General features: G+C 40.2%; 2 protein-coding genes across 5 annotated transcripts; both read left to right on the plus strand.

The window, feature by feature from the left end:
- Positions 1-16: 16 nt before the first annotated feature.
- AK6 (adenylate kinase 6) lies at positions 17-3,962 on the plus strand. Its single transcript, XM_065046421.1, has 5 exons — positions 17-176; positions 1,158-1,250; positions 1,591-1,649; positions 1,736-1,881; positions 2,031-3,962. Exons 1-5 carry the CDS (start codon positions 149-151, stop codon positions 2,218-2,220), a joined length of 516 nt encoding a protein of 171 aa, XP_064902493.1. The 5' UTR covers positions 17-148; the 3' UTR covers positions 2,221-3,962.
- Positions 3,963-5,156: 1,194 nt separating this feature from the next.
- Positions 5,157-17,084, plus strand: CCDC125 (coiled-coil domain containing 125). Of its 4 annotated transcripts, XM_065046422.1 has the most exons (13): positions 5,157-5,291; positions 5,581-5,937; positions 7,440-7,498; positions 8,871-8,957; positions 9,836-9,913; positions 10,644-10,729; positions 12,361-12,483; positions 12,828-12,910; positions 13,368-13,483; positions 14,043-14,150; positions 14,942-15,113; positions 16,449-16,582; positions 16,713-17,084. In XM_065046422.1, exons 2-13 carry the CDS (start codon positions 5,667-5,669, stop codon positions 17,046-17,048), a joined length of 1,653 nt encoding a protein of 550 aa, XP_064902494.1. In that variant the 5' UTR covers positions 5,157-5,291; positions 5,581-5,666; the 3' UTR covers positions 17,049-17,084. The 4 variants fall into 4 exon arrangements, with proteins under 4 accessions (XP_064902494.1, XP_064902497.1, XP_064902496.1 ...); XM_065046425.1 differs by lacking the exon at positions 12,361-12,483; XM_065046424.1 differs by lacking the exon at positions 8,871-8,957.
- The last annotated feature ends 586 nt before the right edge of the window (positions 17,085-17,670 follow it).

The following is a 17,670-nucleotide window of genomic DNA, read 5'->3' on the forward strand; positions in this document are numbered from 1 at the left end:
GGGGTCCTTCTCTGAGGCGGCTCTTAGCTGTCCAAGGCGCGCCTGCCTGCCCGTCGGTCCGTCAGGCAGAGCAATGACGCGGTCGGCGTGCGGCGGCGCGGGAAGCCCCCGCGCACGTGTCTCCTAGGCGACCGGCGGCCGCGGCGGGATGAGGCGGCCGAACGTTCTGCTCACCGGTGCGGGACGGGACGGGACGGGGCGGGACGGGACGGGACGGGACGGGGCGGGTTCAGGGCCGCTCTGGGCCGGCGCTCAGCGCGGGGAGGCCACCGGTGACCGGGCCGCTTGGCCCCCGTGGGGCTGGGAGCGGCGAGGGAGGCCCCGGCCCTGTGCGCGGCCCGGGCGGGGGTTGGGGCGGGAGGGCCTTGCGGAGCCGGTGCCGGCTGCGCCGCATGAGAACTTGGGACTTCTCCGTGCTATTGGGGCTTTTAAACGAAGCGAGATGGCATCATCCCGGTTAGAATGACACTTCTGGACAGGGTGAGAGTTTTATTGGTAGGGTTTTGTTGTTGTTTTGTAGGAAACTATTCTTTTGCAAATATAATAGGCTCAGGCAGGATCTCTCAGCAAAGCAATTTTATTAATAACGGTATTGTAACCACGGGTGTTCTACCTAGAGGCAGGCACACATAGGGCAAAAAGCCACTGCTTATATCCCCCCAAAATCCCGGCCGCAGTTCCCTCCCCTGTTCCCCATTGGTTGGTACTTCAGTGTTTACAGACTATTCCGACGCTTGCCTCATTTTATATACAATACCCTTCCCCTTATCAATCTATTTAAAATGTGGATTCCTGGTGCTTTAGCTACCCTTCCCCCTAAATTAACCTGTAAATACAGGTATCAGTATATATTCCAGGAAGAGACTGTGTTTTACATTGAGGATTCATAGTGTGATGTCTTTCGGTCCTTCCCTCCTGCTGGGCTCAGGTGCCAGGTCCTCAGTTATGTAAAAACAACAGTTCTTCGTTACATGTTTCTTACAGTTTGAATCTCTAGACTTTGCTCTTTTTTTTAGCTTGTCACGCAGCTTTTTGCCCTCATTTTCTTATATAAACTTGCCCTAACTGACAAAAGCTTCCTTTTTGGCTCCTTAGAAGGTTACTTGAAGAGGATTTGTACTCTTCTCTTGCCACTTTATCTGGGTTTGTGTCCATAGGTACTCCAGGCGTTGGGAAAACCACGCTGGGAAAAGAACTGGCCTCAAGAACTGGGTTGACCTATATCAATGTGGGTGACATGGCAAAAGCAGGTAGGCTGTGTTAACAAATTAGTCCATCAGAGTACTTAAGATAGTTTGCTTTGTATAGCTGTGCTTCTAGTGCATGTCTTACGTATTAAATGAAGAGGCAATTAATTTGCTCTAACAGAAATATTTTGGTGGCAAGAGTTAAAAAAACATTTATGTAACAGTAGCATACTTTGTATATTACTTAACTCTTTAAACCAAATTTATCTTCCTATGGGTTTGTAAGCAAAGTGTTGCTTGCTCTGAACACTATATTTTGTATGCACGATCCTGAAATAAACGTGACAATAATTTTAGGAACTGGTGCTACTTCACAAACTTCCACAAATTATTTTTGCTGCAGGAAAACTGTACGAAGGTTTTGATGAGGAATACAATTGTCCGATTTTGGATGAAGACAGGGTAAGTCCAGCTTCAGAACCTACTGTTTTTGTATTTTGACCTTCTATAATTTCAGATAAACTTTCCTGTCTTTGTTTCTTTTGTAGGTAATTGATGAACTAGAAGATAAAATGAGTGAGGGCGGAGTTATTGTCGATTACCATGGCTGTGATTTTTTCCCTGAACGGTGGTTTCATATAGTGTTTGTACTTCGTACGGAAAATTCATTTCTGTATGACAGACTTGAAAGCAGGTATGTCAGTGGAGTAAACAAGGAGTGAAGCGTGGTTATGTGACTTCATCAGAGATTCTTCTAGGGTATAAATTACTGACTCTCTACAGAATATTTCATAATTCTCTGCATATCTAAGACCGTCTCTTGGTACCGTTCTTGTTTTCTAGGGGTTACAAAGGGAAAAAGCTGCAAGACAACATTCAGTGTGAAATTTTTCAGACCATTTATGAGGAAGCTGTCTTGTCTTATAGAGAGGAAATTGTGCACCAGTTACCCAGCAACACTCCAGAAGACCTAGAGAGAAATTTGGATCAGATTACACAATGGGTTGAACAATGGACAAAGGACAACAATTGACATTTGGGGAAAAAATAAGTCTATTGGATTGCTTCCTGGGGAGAGGGTTAATAAATGACAATCATAATTGTCAGGGAAGTTCCTTTTCCATATGTTTCCCGCAGCAGAGATTCAGGCATGGATTGCTTAAATTCTTCTAAAATAAATTATTTAGCACTGCACTGTGCTGCACTTGTACATATGAAATAAAGGGCTTTGCATAACCTGGGAGTCATGGAGCAGGAGGTAAACCCAAACATACCAATAATCCATTTGTTCTGGGAATCTATTTCTGGGTCATGTTGCAAGAAAATACATTTCTGGTGATCAAAGGATCCTTGCAGTGGCCACCATTCTGCTGGGCTTCCAGTTTTAGTTATAAATGGCCACCTTTTTGACACAAGGTTCAAGCTCCCATCCCCAATGCGTCACCCTGGGCCAATTGCAGAAGTATGAGGTCTGCATGTTCCTCGCTGGATCTCTTCATTTTCATCAGACGAACTGTCAAAGTTCTGACCTTCAGTTGCTATTTTGGACCTGCAGCTGGAGAAAATAAGTTCTTGGTAATAGCCCAAACATGCTTCTGTTAGATGCCATTCTGTTCCTTTACTTATCTCCAAGGAGTTATATCTTATAGCTTGAAGGCTCTGAGGCCTTTTTTACTTAAAGAAACAGAACATTCAAAGGTTCACAGCTTGCAGAGGTTATGCCAAGCAAACTCACTTATGCTAAGTGAATTCTATATAAGCAGTTTCTAACGGAGTTCTGTAAGAAGCCGTATACTCAATAATTCAATGAGTGAAAGCAGTCTATTCCCTAACAATAATTATTGTATAATAAAATAAAAATTAATTTTATTGTGGTTTGGTATGGTTGGGGACTGGATAAGGGTTCAGAATAGCCAGGCTGTAAGGCTTTAGCAGCCTCTGAAGCGCTCGGGGAGAGGCACACAAAGAGAAATGACACAAGTGAAAATTCAGCAGTGAACGAAAGGGTGAAAATCACACAGTTGCCCTTAGTAACAGCAACTGGGTTCAATAACTGGGAATCTTTTAGAGCTCACAATTAAAACCAAACCTTCTACACTCCTGCCCGCAAGAAAACTGTAAAATCCTGGTAACTGATGGTAGTTGAGGAGCTTTTGATTTCTAAAGGGTAAAGCAGTATCCTGAGAAGGAGTTAGTCTGTTTCTGAGCTGTTACACCAAAACCTGCTACACTTCACTGTATTCTTGAATGTGTGGAGTCTAATGCAGAGTGCAAGGTGTATGATATAGTTGAAGGCTTATTTGCTTTATTTTGGAGGGAAGAGAAGTGACTTGGTAAGAGAGATGTTTTAAAGTCATCACACAGAACTCTGGGAATTACTTAGAGCGTAAGGAAACATTGATTATGTCTGCACCAGTGTGGAATATTAAACAATAAGGTTTTTTTCCTGTGTTTTCTCTCTGTATTCTCCATCACCAATTCAAATCATGGAATATATGTTTATCAATGTAAGTTTATCTAGGATATAGATCATTTAGCAGGGTAACAAACTTGCAGTGATCCAAAACATGGGTACACTTGAAATACTGGCAGCTACCTGTTCTTATCCCTTGTAAAGCCTTGATCTGAGGAAAGCATGGCTGTGCAAAGCAGAAATAACCTTTCTTCACTGTAAAGATGGCTTGCAAAGCCTCACAAAAGATTCTGTAGGAAGTGCTTGCTAAAATACTTTTTTGTATACACAAGTTTGAATAGTAAAACTTACTGCTTGAAAAATTATTGTAAAGAGTATTATGGTTACATATTTAGGATGTTTGGGTTTTTAAATTCAGAATTTGTTGTAGACTTTTTGTGAGAATATTGCATCAGCAATTCATCCCTTGTATAAACTGCAACCGTGAAAAATCTGGGGTTTCCTTGCAGAATAGGGACCAAACATCATGGAAACACACACATACATGTATTGCTCTTGAACAGCTGCTTTCAGGGTTATTGCTTGAATGGGAAACTGGGTGGAGGGTGGTTGATCGCTGGCATGAAGTGTCTGGACAATACCAGTTATACCAGGTACTGAGCATGCTCTGAATGACCACATCTGAGTCGAGTAAAATCGTGTTTTGAAACTGGTGGACAGGATGTAGACAAGGAAAGGAAAGGAAAGGAGAGGAGAGGAGAGGAGAGGAGAGGAGAGGAGAGGAGAGGAGAGGAGAGGAGAGGAGAGGAGAGGAGAGGAGAGGAGAGGAGAGGAGAGGAGAGGAGAGGAGAGGAGAGGAGAGGAGAGGAGAGGAGAGGAGAGGAGAGGAGAGGAGAGGAGAGGAGAGGAGAGGAGAGGAGAGGAGAGGAGAGGAGAGGAGAGGAGAGGAGAGGAGAGGAGAGGAGAGGAAAGAAAGGAAAGGAAAGGAAAGGAAAGGAAAGGAAAGGAAAGGAAAGGAAAGGAAAGGAAAGGAAAGGAAAGGAAAGGAAAGGAAAGGAGGAAAAAGGGAAAAGGGAAGGGAAAAGGGAAGGGAAAAGAAAGAGAAAAGAAAGAAAAGAGGGAAAGGAAAGGAAAGGAAAGGAAAGGAAAGGAAAGGAAAGGAAAGGAAAGGAAAGGAAAGGAAAGGAAAGGAAAGGAAAGGGGAAAAGGGAAAAGGGAAGGGAAAAGAAAGAGAAAAGAAAGAAAAGAGGGGAGGGAAAGGAAAGGAAAGGAAAGGAAAGGAAAGGAAAGGAAAGGAAAGGAAAGGAAAGGAAAGGAAAGGAAAGGAAAGGAAAGGAAAGGAAAGGAAAGGAAAGGAAAGGAAAGGAAAGGAAAGGAAAGGAAAGGAAAGGAAAGGAAAGGAAGGAAAAAGGAAAGAGGAAAGGAAAAGGAAAGAGGAAAGGAAAAGGAAAAGGAAAGGGAAAGGGAAAGGGAAGGAAAGGGAAAAGGAATGGGAAAGGGAAAAGGAATGGGAAAAGGAAAGGGAAAGGGAAAGGGAAAAGGAAGGAAAGGGAAAAGGAAAGGGAAAGGGAAAGGAAAGACAAATAACTGACCCCAGCTGTCCCGCAGCCTCCGCGCTCCGGGCAGCTCCGGGGCCCCTTTCCGGGTGCCGCCCCGGGGCGGGACCGGTGGCGCCGAGGCCGGGCGGGCAGGTGGGTCCGGGACTCCGGGCGGGGACCGGGACCAGAGGGGAGTACCGGGAGGGGGTGGGGGAGGGGTTGGGGGGTTCACCGAGGCGCTGTCCTCTCCCGACTGCTTCCCGGCCGCAGACCCGCCGGCAGCCGGGGGTTTCGCCACTCCCACGTTTTACCGGGTGGCCGGAGCGATGTTTTTCTGGCAGCCCGAACCTGTACGGGAAGCGGCCACGCACCGACAGCTTCCGATTTTTTTATTTGAATGTTGTTTTATTGCTTTAATTATGGAGTTTTTCTGTTGTTCTAGGTAAAATACTTGTTTTGTGGGACCTGCTGTTCACATCGCCAGTAAGTGAAGTGCCCTCAATCAGGGAGAAAAAAAAAAGCACGAAGATGGAGGAGGCAGAAGATGATGACATGACATGTGGAGACTTGGGAAATGGACTTGGCAGAAGGCCTGGAGGTGTTTACGAAGGGGGAAATTTACAAAACACTTACTCGTTTAGGTCTAGGAAGGGATCTGGAAAGGTTTGTAGTTCTCTCTTGTCAGCAAAGAGAGTGGAAGAGGGTGATGCTGCAGCTCTTCCCGGCTCAAAGCGAAACAGTTTAAACAACGGATCGTCCAAAAAGCCTGTTGCTAGTTCCGCCCGACAGTATAGCTGCGGTAAGAGTAATTTATAAGTTCATTATTCACTGTGAGAAAAATCTCTGCAAAACCAAGCAGTTCAGCCGCTTCACAAGGTGTCATCGAGTTTAATCAAAACCGTTTGCCAAAACACTCTGAAATCTGTGAAGGATTCCAATGCATGTGCACTGCATGCCCGCTGGCATCCCACCAAGCCTTGCAGGTTTCCTTGCTGCTCTTGGTGGCCCAAAAGGAGATACTTCATGCCACTGAGGCAGCAGAAGAATCTCTGTTCCTAGATCTTCCTCCCAAAACGCTGACAGCAGAATTGCTTTTCCCTAAATTAGGCTGTGGCCCTTCTTAGCGTAAAATGACCATTTGGAAGTGTTCAGTTTTACATTTGAAAGTGATATTTAGCAAAGAGCAGCCTGTGGTGGGGGACAGCATTGGTTTTTTTTCTAAATACATACATGAAACTAAATGGAATTGCTTGGATTCCTAGTTTAAGCATGATTTCCTATAGACTCTATCTAAAGCTTGTGGCTAAATATTCAGAATCCTGTTTACTGATTAATTGAAATTTGCATGGCATACTTCTGAGGTTAAGAAGTTGTTTTTAGAACTGCACATCTCTTTGACTCTTTTGTGACAACAATGCTGTGTATAAAATGCAATATAGGTAGTGCCATTCATTACACTTTAGCTACTTTCCTGTATATTTTTAACCATTTAAAATATTTTGACTGAAGTATTTCCATGTAACTTGATTATTTCTCTACTTTAGAGCAAGCCCCCACTATCTGCTCCCCACACCACAGTAAGCTGAGCCACGTAATTATTGGTTTCAGCACCTTCAGTGACATGTTAAGAGAACAGCATAATTCTTATTGGTTTCAATGGTGTTCTGCTGGTTTCTGTGTGGTACTTGCCCTAGATCTGGGTCTTTCACAGCAATACCCATGAAAGCATGAGTAAAGTCCACGTGAACCTGACCTTGATTTAGGAGGAGGCTGCATCTTGACTATCTCTGAGATGCTCTGCTTAAGAAATACGGTATAATAACTGCTTGTTTAGAGCAATATTGGACCTTGTGGGATATTTCACCACCATACTTAATGTTTGTCGTCTTCATCTATTGAAAATTGTCCCTACTGCCAAACAGTGCTACCTGCTGTTGTGTTGAGTTTGGTTGTTGAAAAGTTAAAATCTAAAAAGAATCTAAAAGAATGCAATTATTTTTTTTAACCAATATGTCAATTTTGGTGTGTTTTTAAAAAGGAAAGTCTAAAATAATTGTCCTTATTTTAGGTCTTTTCACAACTGTTCTTTTTTTCCCACATTTTACTACTTTAACTGTGAAACAATGTGTTTGAGTGTAGTATTTATGTTATTCTTAAGTCTGTGTATTAGCTCCAGACCAACAGAAAACACAAAGATGAAAATTTACCTCCACGTTATTTTTTTTTCAGGGTAAAGCAAATTCTTATGTTTCCTTTTGTAAATATTTTAGTATCTCATTGTTTCTCCTATCAATCTTACAGAATCTACTACTGAAGTGTCGAATGAGGAACTAAAGCAACAACTTCAGGAAGCTCTACAGGTTTGTAACTGTGCATTGAAACCTGCATTTCCTTTTCATGTAGCAAAGTGAAGCACAAAGTGAGTTTAGCTGAACATCTTGGTATGTCCAGAACCTCGGGTGGACGCAGGTTCTTGAAATCAGAGCACTAGTTGGAAGCCTCATTAAATTTTATGCCAGGAAATCACAGTGGGAGATGCAGTTTATACTTGATTTATTTGTTTTTGTGTGTGTAAGGGGGATGGCAGTTAGAAGTATTTTTAAAGATGTAGAGAATATTAAAGGAGTTGTACTCATTTTTTAGCAGGTTTTCTTTTTTCTTTTTTTTTTTTTTTTTTTTTAATTAAGCTTTGGGCCTGAACAGCTGCAGTGTAAACAGAATAGTTTTTGGGGTTTTACCGCATTTTTGTTCAAAAGTAGTTACTCCTACATTTTACATTTACTGTGATGACATGTGTGGATGTATTGGCATCAGTCCAGGCAGAAGCATGGGATGATCTCAGCTGCAAAAACATACATTTCATTAACATCAGGATAGCCCACGGTAGGTAATTTTTGAGCTGTTTTAGGATGAAAAAGCTTCAGTGCACAACAAGTTAAAATGTCAAGGAATCTTACTCATTTTCAGTTAGACAAAACTGATCAATTGGCACTGTCCCAGATATAATTTCAGTATCAATTGCTGCAGGAACAACTGGAAGAACTATGAAAAAAAGGGTTGTATGACCACAAGTGAACAACTGAGTGACCTACATAGGGGTTAAGGAAGGAGAAGTATACAAAGCAGTAGATTTTTCATTTAACTCTTGGAAATTTAAAAACTGCTTTCTTCTGAAGTGGGGAATGTTGCATCAATGCATGATTGGCACGTACTTGGAGCAGGAATCTATTTTGATGTTGTTATTTTGTTCTGGACAAGTACTGGTTTTGATCTGACAGTTCTAATATATCTGCGCTATAGAATATGGATATTTTGTATAGTATACTTACAGTACTTCATACTAATATAGCGTATCTATTTTAGTATATATTTGTAATATTTACAGTATTTTTTGTATCTGCTGCGTGTATTCTGTTTTGATTACTTATTTTAAAGCTCCAGCCGTGTTGGTATATGCAACTTCTTTAGCAAGGCAGAACTGCAATATTTAGTGGTTTATTTCCAAATATGCTAGAAGAGAACAGAAAGAATAATAATTACAAGCATTCCTTAAGGGTTTTGTGCTAACATGCACTGTTAACATGTCTTCATTGAAAGCAAGCTATTAGAAAATCATTATATAGGGTAGCAACAGAAGATTGTTTTTTGAAAGGAGCAAATCTACATTGCTGTTATAGTCTAGTTTTAACAGGGTTAGCTTGGCTTTTACTCAGTCTACTTATTTTGCTTCAGGAAGTTGAAGTTTTGAAAGTTGAGCTTGAAGCGTCTCAAAGGCAACTTGAAGGAAAAGATGAAGCCCTAAGAATTCTGCAGAGCATGGTAGGAGTTGTTCAAAAATCTCTTACTTAGTGGTAAAGTGAAGAAAACAGAATTAATCTTCCTGTCGCTCCTCCTCAAAACCCCCCAAACATTAAGTTCTTCCCAGGGCTATAATTTAAAGCATTGAGTTTACAAGAGCCTACAGATTTGGCTTCTACAATTTACTACTTTTTCTGCATCAACAATTGCAGTTACTTGAGACTTCACTGTTGTAGCAAATTTTCATCATTTTATGTTTGAGGCTCTTTTAGGATTTATCTATTTAGCTTGAAGATCAAAGCTTTCTTTCCAGTCATTTAAATTATAGGTTTTGCCAGTGCTTGAAATTCTACTGCAAAGCAGAGATATTTTCAGTTAGCTACTTTGTCTGTTGTCTTAGAGGACAGAATGTGTTAAGCATTAGGTCAGTCTTTTGTTCACAGTTTGTAATACTTTTATTCACTGTTCCAACGAATGCTGTTGAAATCAATTCCTGTTGCCAGCTTGCATAACCCATTTATATAGTTCTGCACTTTTACCCTCAGACATTTGTAGTAACATACACCTGGATCAAAGTATAAGTATGTTGTAAGCAAGATTTTTAAGAGCTGATTTTGTGGACAAGCCCTAAAGAAGACATGATCTTATTTCAAATGATGCTATTTTTTTTCAATAGAAAAGACTGGGATCAAAACACAAGTTTCTTATGCCATGTAGTTATTTAGCGACTTGAAATTGGAACCCACTGGGACTTACAAGCAAGTTACTAGTATTTGTAATTCTGCACACTCCTCTTTAACTAAGAATGTGAACTTCTCTTGATGTAAAACTGAAATTTGGCTAAAGCCAAATTAAGTAAACTTAGTTACAGTATTTGATAGAGTTATGTTTTTTTGCAGGCAGTATTTGATAAAGCTACTAGTCATACGAAAGCAATGCTTCAAAAAACTGAGGAAGAAAAGAGAACTTTAGAAAAGGTAAGGCTGCATGTTTCTTCCACAGCTGTGCAAAAACATAGAAGTCCGTTGCTATTAATAAGGGGTTAACAGCCTCTTTTATTTGAATCAGTACATATCTGCCATTCGTTCCAGATTTTGTTGAAAGTGTTCTTATTTCTTTTTAGTAGAAGGAAAAGATGTTAATGTACCACTCTTTGCATCTAAATGTTTTCTTGCTGTAGCATGTACAAATCATATCTGAAAGTTACTGGAATTCTCTCTGTACTTTCAGCTGGTCTTTGTTGTGAGTTCTGCAGCCTTTCATAGTTACTTGCACTGCTTCTTAGTCAAGCTGGAACTTCCCAACGAGTCTGAGAAACAGGAGCCCTGTTTTCATAGAGATGATGGGGAGGAGGAGGAAAGTGGCATTGAGTTATTGTGTTAAACTGAGTTGTACGCTTTGATTCTCTTCCTATGTGACCTTTCCACAGAACAGTAAGGGGACAGGGAAATGGGGCGGTGTGGGGTTGTTGTTGTAATAAGCCACTACAAGCATCAGTTCAGGCAACACATCCTGGAATCTGTACACCAGGGATGCAGAAACTTTTTGGTGCCTGGCACGAAATATATTTTTAACAGTATCATAGGTTGTCATTGTCATTGGTCACCTAGATCTCTGCCGATGTCAAACTCAGCACCAGAAGTTGCTCTTCGTCCTTTCAATATGGGGCTTGTAATGAGCTGCTGCAGGTTTGTCTTGTTTCCACAGGAAATAAATATTTTACAATGGGAAATTGAGTTTGATCAGGATCGATTTAAAAACATAGAAGACACATGGACAGAAAAGTATGACAGGTATTTGACTTACGCTGCACACCATTGGGGTTATTTTATTTGCATTGAATGCTGTATGTTGTCTTTTTTGTGTTCTAAGTTTGCTTCACTGGGTTTTCTGGGGTTGTTGTGTCTTCCTAATCTCCTTCCAGGTTTGGGAATATTTATTTATTTATTATGCTAGTCATAATTGTATTTTTCAATTAGAACTACTAAAATTACTAAGTCTCCATTCTTTAGCATCTCTATAGGCTAGCTTTACTAGGCTGAGTTTTCATTTTCATCCTATTACATGTTAGCCAGCTGGAACCAGACTCTCTTTATTTGCTTCAAATATAAATGAGGCATAGAAAATAATGGTATGTGCATGCATGTGGAAATATCACTTGCTGGTTAATCATTGCTTTATTTTTATGCATTGTAAGCATGAGCATATGTACAGGTAAAACTAAACGCTTTTGAGAGAGAATGATCAGCTGGTTCTTTGTTTAAATACAAGTTACTATGGGCAGACAGCAGACGTGGTCAGGCAAGCGGAAGATGCCAGAGGCACTAAACCAACAATGCGATAACAGACCTTGAAAAATAGCACCAGCAGGCCCGCTTATTTAAACATAGATATGATATCTCTGAAGTCTACCCATCAGAGTTGCAGTTCTTTCAGTGGAGGTTTTTATTCAAAGTTTTCCAACTTGTGATTAAAAAATCAGCCAAAAGTTTCCAAACTGTGAATTGGTGAGAAGAGTTTTGTTAAGATTTTGTGTCTTGTTCACCTCTTAATTTAGTTACAGTTGTCGAGGGATATCTCTTGAAAAACCCTTTGGCTTCCCTGACTTGAGAGAGTAGGAATTGTAGGACAGGTAGTTTAGAGCGACAGAACTACTGTTAATTGTTGAAAGCTAAAGACATGGCTTCAGAAAACTGTAAGCCAGGAGCTCAGTCTGCTTTGCTAAAAGGTTTTCTGATATCTGAGAATGCAGGATAAGAATGCATATTTCCCTTTGTTTATTCAAGTGAAATAATTCAGGTTACTATTTAGTTTTAAACAAAACCATGAATTTACAGTATGTTGCACGCACTTGCAGCTTAAGGATGCACCAAAAAAAAATGTATTGCTTTAAAATTTAGGACTTTAGATTGACACTTTTCTGTTCAAGAAGGAAATACTTAAATACTTAGTGGAAGAATGCATTATAAACGTGTATTGTATGTTCTCAGGTTGCAACGCTTCAAAGTACAGCTGTTCTTGAGAACAGTAGTGCGAATACAGGAAGTTTGCTTTCTAAAATTAAGTCCTAAGCTGTGTCCTTATATGTCCAATAACAATTTTGTTCCTTCAAGGAAGTAAGAGATTTCTAGCAAGTGTTCCAGAGGTTCATAATTACAAATTTATTCGAGTTTCTAATGGTAATGTGGTACTCAAACTCACATCCTGTTGAAGTCTGGCACCATCTATTTAGACATGAATGATTTTTTTTTTCTTTTTTTTCTTTTTTTTTAACATTCACTTGAACATACTTGGACACATTTAGATTGCTTGTTTGAGGGTGTGGTTTCATGAACAAGGTGAGCCTGTTTGAACAGTGTGTGCTACCTGGATTGCAAATAAACCTCTGAATGAGTGCAGAGATTCTTGGTTTTGCTCCCTGCAGAGCCACCCCCAGCCCAGATAACCAGCAGTGGCTCCGCAGAACCCAGCCTGGCGTGTCCTGCTTTCTGAGCCCTGGTTCTGTGCCAGTCAGACCAAGCCTGCACACAGGACTTCCTGCAGAGAGGTAGCCAGGTCTAGTTTTATAATATGTTGCTTATGGGCTAGCAGATTTAGGTCTAGCAATATAGCGCATACTATAGGTACAGATATGGAAAAATTTTACAATCTTTTTTCAATAAAAAATGTTACAAGTGGGGAAACCGCTTGTATAATGCAGCATGTATAAAATCTGGTCAAACCGTATGCCCGACTCTTTTCAGTTTTTATTTTTTTCTTCAATCTTTTCAGAAATCCTAACTTTAATTTGCAGAAATATTAGATGTAGTGTTTTAACAGGCTTCTTTTATTTTCATTTAAGCACCCATTTAAAAATATTTTTTTAAAGATAATACTTTCTGACTTCTGCAGGATATATTGTGAAAATGCAGCTCTTAAGGAAGCATTGAAACTAAGAACAGAAGAAGTTAAAACTCTTAAAGCTGAAAATGCAAGTAAGCCACTAAGAGCTATTCCTCTTTGCATAGTGTTTCTCAGGAATAATTCAGGATTTAGCTATGAAGGAAGCTTTCTGTTGGGCTAAGTATCTTAGTACTTCTGCTGATATTAGGGGATACGCAGAAAACCTTTGTAGACAGACAAGCTGTGTTTGTTTTTCTTCTCATATTGTCAAAGAGCAGCTGCCTTAGTTGTCAGTGTACAAAGAGATAAGCCCATAGTACTGAGGCAGAGTAATATATGAAATGGTATCTCTGTATATGGGTCGTTACCTCTAGGAAAACGCAGAAGGAAAGACAACTGGGGTCTGAGTTTCTACCTTTACGTAGTCTTATCACATTCCAAACCTGGTGCTTAAACTACAGAACCGCTTAATTTGGGTGTAGTTGGACACAGAAATTAAGAAATGAGAGCAACAGACTTTATAATCACTTTCCTTTTTTTATTTCATAGTCCTGAATCAGCAGTGCTTGGAATTTCTTGCAATGCTAGATGTGAAACAACAGAAGGTTGTTCAGGAAAACATGTCCTTGAATAAAAGTGACATTACAGATTTTACAGGCCTTGAAGTAAGTATGGCTTACATGTCTTTCAAAATGGATCATTCAAAGATATATAGATAAATTTTGTTTACTGATTATTTAGTTGTTTCTTTGGGCCCATTTTTAGCTAATAACAATATACCTTTGCATTCCTGCTAATCGGTTTTCTAATTTGTGGTGTGTCATGATTCCTATTTTCAAAGAAAAGGTTGACAGAAGGAGTGTCAGCCTATCTTTCACAAGCCAGCATGCTGCTTTTTTTTCAACCCAGTATCTTAGTTCTTAAGTCCTATCCCTACTGATTTATTTTATCGAGTGAAAATAAATACTGAATGAGGTTTGCAGGGAGTAGCATACACAGCTCAACAATTTTTGTGTCTCTTGCTTTTCTTGCAGAAAAATATGTTTCATGCATATGGTTGTGAGTCAGAAGAAATCATGCCTAAATGTCTTGTAGCTTACTTCCCTTGACCCTTACACTCCCATTGTATTTTCAGGATGGTTTTTTTGCCAGTCATCTGCATCTCTTGGATTGTGTTATGTAAGCAGATAGATATTTAACTGGTGGGGTTTTTTTAATTTTAAGCTGGCGGTTCTTGGAGCCTGCACCTGCAAAACTTCTGGAGGGCAGCCTTGTCCCTGTGCTAAAATGGCAGCTGTAACTCGGAAGCAACTTCTTCATCTCAAGCAAGAGGTAATGCTGCTTGGCATAGATATGCAGAAGCAGAGGAGTGTTTGAGCTCAACACCAAACAAACCCTGAAACACTCCACTGCAGCTTACACAAACTAATGTGTCTTAAAACAATAATGCATTTCAGAAATAACGTTCCGGTCGTACTGATTGTAATGCCCGAACTTTTGCTGATTAAAAAAAAACACTATTACAATACAATCAGCTTTACTAGTTAGAAAAAAAAACAACTTTATCATATTTTTTTCCTTCCGCTCAGATTTTTTAATCTAAAAAAAGGAAAAAACACTCTAAGCGTATGCACTCTGTAAATGTGCACATATTGTGAGTGTGGACTACTGCTGGCCCTTTTCCTTCCTTCCTGGCCCTGATTTCCACCCCTCCCTCGCATTGACGTCAGCACTCACAAGCCTGCTCACCCAGCTGGGTCAGGAGCCTGATCGTGCTGAAAACTCTGTATTTACATCACGCTTAAATCGATAATGTGACTTTCAGGCTCTTAAGTTTTTTAATTTGGTAAAAATATATAGTTTTAGCAATTTTACTCTAATTTGTATTTGACTGCAAATGTGGTAACCATTCTTGTGGTCCCACTGCAGAAGTTCCAGCTGATTTACGGGTTTAGAAAAGGAGTACTGTCACGTCCTTTTTGGTTTTTGCTGCTTCCTTGACTGTATTTATTTAGAAGTTGTCTGTGTTAATGGCTTCAGTCTGTCTCTTAATATACATTTTATATCTGCTATTGCTTCCAAATCACTTATTATACTTTAAATTTTCTCTGAATTAAAACCAGATTGAAAATCTGAAAAAGAGTAAAGAAGAAGCTTACATAATGGCAGATGCTTTCAGAATTGCATTTGAGCAGCAGCTAATGCAGAGGAAGGACCAAGCCCTGAGGCTTGCAGAAGTGATAAAGATTAAGAAGGAAATGAAATTTATAAACTGGAGACGTCTGAAAGATGAAGGTAACTGGGCATTCTATGTATCTCTAATGGCTGAATAGAAGTTAGCTGAAAAGTGGCACAGGCAGACTTTCTTACTGTATTAAATGTACAGCTGTGGTTTGATTGCTGACTGAGGTTTCTGAAGATTTGAGAAAGAAGGAACAAGGTTATGTCAAAACTGTAAATACGTTAAATAGTGTGTCGTGTAGATGAAGAATTTCTGCTGGAAGTCTCGCATCTATAATGTAGGATCTCTGTGTATTAGTGGACTATATAAATACCATTGTAGATCATAGGAGCTACCAGTCTGGGCTTTCAATGTAGCCTTTTTTTATTACACATTCATGAACTGTATTATCTGAGTGAAAACACGCTAGAATAAGTAAGCTGTTCTGTAGATGACAATAACATTTGGGATACTAAAGATGTTATGAAAACAGCACAAAAAAGCTAATATCTGGCATGTTTATCCTGGCTATTTTAGATGCTACTAGCAATTTAATGTGCTGGGTTTTTTTTCCAAGTGATCTCTATAAGAGTTAGGGAAGGAAGAGAAAGGGAAAAAATATATACTGAGCTTTCACTGAAATACTAAATACAGCAGTTTTTTATTATATATGTGTACCTACATCAATATTTATTACATTTCTTATACTTCTCATGGTCATCTGTGAGTTACAAAGCACTCTGTAAATGGAAGAAATCTCTATTACCCTTTTATTCTTTAAGAAAACGAATAACAGAAGGTATTTAAGTGCTTATGTCATGGTCAGAATGACACTTCAAGGTGTATTTGTGTTAGCCATTGAACTGGAGCTGCCAGGCTTAGAGGTTTGGTGGGTCTTCTGGATTCCTTGGGCAGCCTCAGGATGTAATATTAAAACAGCGTACATCTTGAATATGTTTCCCCTCAACTGATATAATTTCCCAGCTCTACATCCTGATACATGTGTTTCATAACTTTAATGTATTTTAATGTTTTTTACAACCTGAGGAATTTTTAAACAGGGTGTGTCAAAAAAAATTCTTTTTCAGGATACCTACTGTTTAAAAACAAATTACCACAACTGTTTGTTTAGCAAGAAGTCTTATGGTTTATTTTGCATACAGCAAAAATAATTTTATTTTCAATTTAGCCATATATACGATGAAAGGTCTGTTTAGCCTTTAAGTGATGCTGAGGGTGCTGCTTTACGCAGGTCATCCGCCACATCATGTACAGTGGAACAAGCTACAGCTTGAGTTGTCTTTTAAGAGGAGATCATTCGGAATGCAGTTTTATGCATGTCCATTTTACCCAAAACTATCTTTTCCTCTTCCTAAACCCCACGATTTGCGTACTTTTGTTTTCCTTAGGACATGTCAAGTTACCGGGGAACAAGAACAGTCTGGGGCAAAAACTGTCTGGACTCCTCTCGTCAGACGGGGACTGCAGGAAAGTGAAAGAGTTGGACAATCCCCATGAGATCCTGAAGATGTTAATAGATTTGGTTCGTATTTTGTTAAACTATTCGTCCTGTGTCCTTAGGGGAGGAAATATAGCTGTCGATTAAGACAGACTGCCTCATTCTTAGCTTATAAACCACTTTGTTTTCTTTCTCTTTGAAATTAATAACCCAGGTAAATGACAAAGAGGAGGCTCTGGCTCATCAAAGAAAGGTGAGTTACATGCTGGCTCGCGCAATGGAGGCAAAAGAGGATGTTTTGGAACAGGATAAAGGACATGTCATGCTGGGGAGTTGTCAGGACAAAACCCCAGAGTCATCGGGCCCCGTCCGCACCAGCTGCCAAAACCCCCATTCTCAGAGCCGGAATTCTTCAGTTCCCAGTGCAGAAACACTTGAAAATCCGGTAAAAATGCTCCGAAAATCACACTCCTGGCCATCTGAGATGACACACTATGAAGAAAATAATCCTCGTGGAAAAGTGGATGAGACTGTAGTGATCTCTGTATAGTTGTCTGCTGGAATAAATTTAGTTTTTACAAAGAAATTTATTGTGGAAATGCCTAAAAATGCACTGTGATGACATCACTGAGGCCCGAACTAGGATGATGCATTAGCTCATACCTTCTTTAATGACACTGCAGTAGCACAGCAACTGTTGCTTTGGCGGAACAGCCTGATTTAATTGATTTCGCAGAATCCCAGAGTGTCAGGGATTGGAAGGGACCTGGAAAGCTCACCCAGTCCAATCCCCCCATGGAGCAGGAACACCCAGATGAGGTTACACAGGAAGGTGTCCAGGCGGGTTGGAATGTCTGCAGAGAAGGAGACTCCACAACCCCCCTGGGCAGCCTGGGCCAGGCTCTGCCACCCTCATCGTGAAGAAGTTTCTTCTCAAATTTAAATGGAACCTCCTGTGTTCCAGTTTGTACCAATTGCCCCTTGTCCTATCATTAGTTGTCACCGAGAAGAGCCTGGCTCCATCCTCCTGACACTCACCCTTTATATATTTATAAACATTAATAAGGTCCCCCCTCAGTCTCCTCCAAGCTCAAGAGCCCCAGCTCCCTCAGCTTTTCATTTAACAGTAATTTCCAAATGAGGGGAAGCAGCTCTCAGTTGCCTGGAGCCCT

This window comes from Columba livia, chromosome Z (genome assembly GCF_036013475.1).
Source record: "Columba livia isolate bColLiv1 breed racing homer chromosome Z, bColLiv1.pat.W.v2, whole genome shotgun sequence".
Classification (NCBI taxonomy): domain Eukaryota; kingdom Metazoa; phylum Chordata; class Aves; order Columbiformes; family Columbidae; genus Columba; species Columba livia.